Consider the following 6,628-nt stretch of genomic DNA (forward strand, 5'->3'; position numbering starts at 1 on the left):
TGCATGGCCCGGACACTCCCAATTGAACTGTTAGCATGGATAAGGTCACTGCTACACTTCTCCCATTGACCTCCAGACTTCTGCCCACTTCCTACCCCTGTCTTCTTCAGTTCCCTGACCTCTGAACCTACCTACCACAAACTCCTTCCTCTAAACCTCCTTTGCATTGTGTTCTACATTGGGCTTTATTATTTACTCCTCTGTCTTCCTCTGTTATTACTTGTACTGCTCTTTTCTTATTCTCTTTACTCAAATTATCATTGCTTTCATATCATCGATTCCCATAGTCATTACTACCTGTACTAGCATTGTTACCATTGCTTTTCTGCCATTGCTTTTCGACCACTGCTTTTTTGCGATTGTTCTATTTTCTTTTATTGTTTTAATTTCAATGACATTGCCATTGTCATATTGACACTGATCTGCAATTGTAATTCCTTAATTGTATCAGAACTCACCCCTTCTTGCTGTTGTCTGTTATGCCATTGTCCCATCTTTTGTTTGTCTAGATTAGAGATGCTCACTGACCCCAGTGTTTTGGTTTTGGATCTGGATTATCTTTGGGTTTTGGTTTTGCCAAAACCGCCCTTGCATGTTTTGGTTTTGTTTTGCTTTTTTTTTTTTTTACAAAATGCCACTTGTTAGGCAAAAATCACATAATTTAGCTATTATTTTTGTACCTACATTATTATTAAACTCAATAACACTAATTTCCAGTCATTTAGCACCTCACAGGTCACAATATGATTTTCATATACTTTTTCCCAAAAGACTGTGCCATAGCTCACCCCTAAATAGTTGTCAGTGTTCAGTGCTTCAACAGAAGTAATCGGTCTTGAATTTGTTTTTCAAAGTCTCCACTCACATTGTATTGTGCCATAGCATTATTGATAGGCCTGGCAGTGTTCTTTAAAGTGTAGTGACATTGTACTGTGCCATCAATATGGATTCACATCAGTCGAGAACAGACCAGGAGCACCAAGCAGCTGCTGGCACCAGTCTTGATGATAGGAATGCATGTATGTCATCTGCTAAAGCCTATGTTAAAGACTTAGGTGCATAGTCCTTTTACAGTGAGGGAAACCAAAATTTAAAAAAACACAATTTTTATTGGTAAATTAAAAAACACCTGTAATCAAGGCAAAGCTAAATGGGGTAGGAACTGATATTTGCTTTGCTGTAAAAGAATTGACCAAAAATCGTGACAGCTCTGACATAGAATGAACTACAAATTCCATTACAAAGGCCATTATTGGCAATTACATCAAAGTACACAAACTTCTATGATGGTGGATTCCAGCGGGGGTGAATTACTATTGCTTGAGGAAGATGTACACAATGATGAGTGTGATTATTATGACCGTGTAGAATGCAGCAGGTGCTGAAATCTAGCTAAGATAAGGGAACTACCTGATGCTGGTATGCCTGGTAATATTTTGGGTAGAATGGCATGTTGGCAATTTTATGTTTTTCTATAGTAAACTTTCACCTTTTTAGAGAGTTTTTTTTTCTTTAAAAAGGTACACGATTTTTATTTACATTTTTGTTTCCTTGACTTAAAAACAGTATGCACTTGAGGCTGGAGAGTGACAAAAACAATGCCACCCCTCCTGTTTCTGTATGAGCTATAGTACAATAAAGTGTAATTGCAGATTTAGACCATGCCAGGCAAGCCTATCATTTCTATTTCAGCAATTACAATTAGCAATGGAGCAGTGGAGCTCTCCTCTTTGGGTGCTTTCTATATATTGCAGTAGAATTTGCCTGCAAATTCTACAGCCAAGCCTGCTTGTCTTCCTCTTCATCAATGACTCTTAGCGATTGAGCACTCGTCTTTGGGTGTATATTAGACCGTACACTTTGTAGTGCAAATTCAGTAAAATACAGTGCAATGACTGGTATATAAGAATTTCAGTCAGAAATTCAGCTGTTTTATAAGGGTGTATATCAGATCCTACACTTTGTAGTGCAAATTCACAAAAATACAGTGCAATGACTGCTATATTAGGATTGCAGCACTCAGAAAATTCAGCTCTTTTATAAGGGTGTATATGAGACCCCAAACACTTTGTAGTGCAAAGTCAGAAAAATTACCACCCTCCTATTTCTACACTATCACTTTTCCTGGTCTATACTGTGACCTAACCCTTCTCTGTCCCTCTCTCAAATGGCGCTAGATCGTCGAGGAGGTGGGTATTTATTGATTCCAAAACTCGCAAGATCAGAGATCCGACGTCGGAACCCCAAAGTTAGGGTGGGTTCGGTTTTAAGGTAACCGAGCCCGCCCATCCCTAGTCTAGATGCTATCTTTCCCACTTACTCTCCTTTCACTTATTTATCATCTGCCCCCTTTTCCCCTACCCATCTCCCCTTGTTACTGCTATGCCCCCAATCATTTCAGTCCCATGTCAGCTTCTCACTTCATAATTCTGTGTTATAACCAGCCCCTGCTCCTTTCTCCAGGTCCTATTCTCCTCTCCCTTCTTTGAACCCCTGGCTCCTTTCATGGCTCCTTTCCTTAGTCTCCCCTCTTTCACTGTGCCCTTATCCCATTCTCATCCTCCCCCCTCTGCTTTCCTTCCTATATCCTTGCACCTGGCAATCTCCCTCCTAAATAAGGCTTCTGCCCTCCCTATCTCAACACTGTCATCCTACTCCAACCCTATATCACTCTTTTGCACCAGCAACCCTGCCATACTCATATACATGCCCGCACTCCACTCCCTCCATCTCTTACTTTTAAACATCAGGTCTATTTGAAACATATTGGCTTCCACCCACAACTTCTTCTTTTCCAACTTTCGAAACCTCCTTGCTATCACCAAGCGTTGACTCTCTCAGTCTGAAACCACCTCTCACACCACCCTCTTTTCTGATGGCCTCTCTTTCTCTTACACCCCTAAGACTGGGTTTGACAATGTGGTGGTGTGGGTGTCCTTCCCTCCACCTGTTACACCTTTCAGTTCATATCCTTCAAGTCCTCTCTCTCTTATGCTCCTCCTTTGAGGTCCTTACCATTTGCCTATTCCACAATGTTCACCTTCATATTGCAGTCATCTAAGAGTCTTCCTGGCCCTGTCTCTCAATATTGCTGCATGGCACCCCATTTTTTCTCCTCCAACTGCTCGTCCTTCCTCTAGGGGAACTGCAACATCCGGATTGACATCCCCACTTAACCTGCTGCCTTCAAACATCTCTCTCTCTCTCATTATCTTTTGGCCTTTCTTGATGGACCTCCCTACCATTCCACTCTAGTTACCTCTCCTTCTCACTGTGATATCTCTGACTTCACAAACTCCTTGCCCTACTTCCTTCAACTCTTCCACCTCCCAAGGAATCTCTTACCAAGTGTAACCTTTCCTCTACAGAGCTCAGTGCAAACTACTTACCCTCATCAATAATGTCCTTACTCTCTGCTCTCCACCCCCTACATCTCCAACTGCATCTACCTCTACACTTCCTCCCGCCCTCTCCGTTCTACCAACGACCTCCACCACTCTTCATCGCTCCTCGCCTCCTGTCACTCCCGCCTACAAAACATCTCCTGTGCCCACTCCCAGAACTCACTTTCTCTCCATAACAGGCTCTCCACCTCATTCCAAGGATTCAAATAGGCGCTCAAAATCCACACCATAGCCTACCATTCACCTCCTAACCCACCGTACTGCCCCCATCACACTCACTTACACACTTAGCTCTCACATTCAGTTTGTATGATCTTTATCCTCTAAGTGCATCTGTTATTTGCTTTGTACATGACATTAACTTATTGCCTGAGATCCACACATGGCAGCGGGTGTGACGGCTTATGTGGGGTGTCACTGTCAATACTTGTAATAGGAACTTTACTTCGAATGCATTTAACCCAACTCTTACTTGTTGTGAAACTTTTCTATATTTCCATTGTTGTTACATTTATATTTGTCATTCTATAGAATAAGTAATCTTTTATTTTACTTACAGGACAGCAACATGTCTTACAGTATCAGGCTGTATAAAGACTCTGACTATGAGGAGGTCCGGGAGATCTTTGCTTGTGGCATTAAAGAACACACTGGCTTGGCTTTCTATCATGCACTGAGTCTTACACATATCAGAATCCTTCTCCTCCTTATATTCCTACTTCTGCTCCAAACCACCGGATCATTTATTGCACCCATGGTTGCAGTGGCCATTACTATAGCTTCGTTATGGCTCTTCAACAGACATATCTATTCTGCCTATGTCCAGCACTGCCTGGTTGATGACATGTTGGATATTCGTAAATATTACCTTCAGCGGGAGGGTTACTGCTTCTGGGTGGCAGAATCAGCTGGGGAGGTAGTGGGGACAGTGGCCGCTGTTCCACCACATCATGCCGGTGGAGAGAGACAAGTTGAGCTTAAGAGATTGTCAGTTCCAAAGAGACACAGAGGTAAAGGAATTGCTAAAGCCTTGTGCAAGACAGTGATTGAATTTGCCCAGAAGAGAGCCTGCGAGGCAGTGATCCTGGAAACTTCATTGGCTCAAACTGATGCGTGTCGGCTCTATGAGAAGATGGGTTTCAGGAAAATCCGTATTGACTATGCACCTCATGCTTCAGCAAAATTTATTGACTTCAGAATATTTTTTTACCAATATGACATTCCAAATCACATGTGAAAAATTCTATAGAAACTTTTAAAAATATTTGTATTTGCTTCATTATAAATAGAGTAGTTTACAAATGGAACATAAGTCAATGTGCTCTGTATACTCTACTCAAGGTGGTGGAAAGATTCTGGCTATTTTCTGGACTTAAGATCAATTGGTCCAAATCCAATATCAGGGGAGACATTCCTCACTGTGCCCCACGGTCTCTCAAATGGACCATTACATTTAATTATTTGGGGATTTGGATTTTTAATACTGTTGAGGATTATATCTTGAATAATACGCATCTTTTGATTGAACTCCCCGGGCCTGATTCATCAAGGAACGCAAATGCCAATTTTATGCGTCTAATTCATAAATTTGATCTACGCATGCCCACGTTCAATTCAACTTTGTACGCAAAGGACACTTACTACAGCTTTCTATTTCTTGGAGGGAACAGGGTGGGGAAGAGCCGTTCGCTGGTAGTCTTTGTTCAGTAAGGACATGCCAAATTCTGTTGTAAATGTATTTCATGGGGCAAAAATATATATATATATAAGAAAAACATTTTATTTTAACTATTTTATCATTAATGCCTATGTTATTAACTGGTGACATTAATTGACTAGTTTTTCTTTTCTGGGCGTTATTTTGTGAATGTATTTTCTACATAGGTATTGGACGCATTCTGCAGTGTCTTGTGTAGTAGTGCAGAGCAGACCTACACCCAAATTCATCAGCGCGCTTATCTTCAGGTCCACTCCCCGTTGAATTTGGGTGTGCATACTCATATTTGTATGCCTGAATTTCGTGCTTTTTAAAACAAACATACGTTGCATTTAGTGTGTTTGCCTTGATTAATCTGGCCCCTCATGCATAAAGTACAGTAATGGAAAAAATTACCCCTAAATATAACAGGTAACGTAAATTTAATCAAAATGGTTTCACTAACTAAACTGTTATATGTGCTTCGACATTTATACCTGGACACAGTTTTCTAAATATTAATCAGTTTTTATATTCTCTTGTCTGTGCGGAAAGGAAAGCTAGAATTAAACTTGTGAACTAACTTGTGTAGACCTATGAAGTCTGGAGGGTTGACTCTCCCTATCCTTAGACCTTATTACTATGTTAGATTGTGCATCTACGTCTGTGATTGGTGAGACCCCAATATAATATATTACATAATACGTTAGTCAAACATTTAGTTATTGGCCATACACCATTACAGACAATCCTAGGGGCAAGGATAGGGGTAAAATTTCCCCACTTGTATGGTACAGATCCGGATACCCCACTAGGGCACAATGGATAATTTTCTAAACTTTTAAAACTAGAGAGAATAGATTTTTGGATTAATACGATGGGGGAACCATTGGCTCACAATCATTTAAAATCTTTTGAAGAAGTTAGCTCTGGATACAGTATCCCTATGTCAGATTTTTAGATATTTACAGCTTAGACATACAATCATGGGGCTCTTGGGTAAGAAGTACCAATCATCTTAGATGCCAATACCTTTTAAAATTAGGGTCCAACAAGTTGATCTTTACTACTTATACTGCCATTTCCGTAATGTCTGGGAAAATATTGAAGTAAAACTTGTGTATGTATAGATATATACATATATATATATATATATATATATATATATATATATATATATATTATAAGGGCACAGTCCTGCACTTATATGAAGGTTGCATCTAATCAACGACATTCCGCCATGTTAAATCTGTGAGAGGGGGGGGGCATGGTTTATTATTAAGATATTATTAAGAAAGTGCAATTTTATTTCTAATGGTAATTACTACAACCTTATTGCAAGTTGTCCTTTCACTGTTTGTTTGTTTAAACCTTTTATTGTTAGGGTTTGTTGGGGGGATTTATTGAGGGCTTGATTGAAGAACACTGATCACATGTGTTTGTTAACACATTCATTGTTGAATGGCTACATAGTTAGTGTGTATAGCGCTAAGTGTATAGATACAAGTGTAAAACAAAAATTTAAACA

General features: G+C 40.0%; 1 protein-coding gene across 1 annotated transcript; it reads left to right on the forward strand.

Moving 5' to 3' along the window:
- Positions 1-3,972: 3,972 nt before the first annotated feature.
- LOC142103526 (N-acetyltransferase 8F1-like) lies at positions 3,973-4,641 on the forward strand. Its single transcript, XM_075187573.1, has one exon. It carries the CDS (start codon positions 3,973-3,975, stop codon positions 4,639-4,641), a length of 669 nt encoding a protein of 222 aa, XP_075043674.1.
- Positions 4,642-6,628: the final 1,987 nt, after the last annotated feature.

Source organism: Mixophyes fleayi, chromosome 1 (genome assembly GCF_038048845.1).
Source record: "Mixophyes fleayi isolate aMixFle1 chromosome 1, aMixFle1.hap1, whole genome shotgun sequence".
In the NCBI taxonomy this organism is placed as follows: Eukaryota; Metazoa; Chordata; class Amphibia; order Anura; family Limnodynastidae; genus Mixophyes; species Mixophyes fleayi.

Excerpts from the sequence above, each read along its gene's own strand:
- LOC142103526 (XM_075187573.1), top strand. The coding sequence starts at position 3,973 with ATGTCTTACAGTATCAGGCTGTATAAAGACTCTGACTATGAGGAGGTC.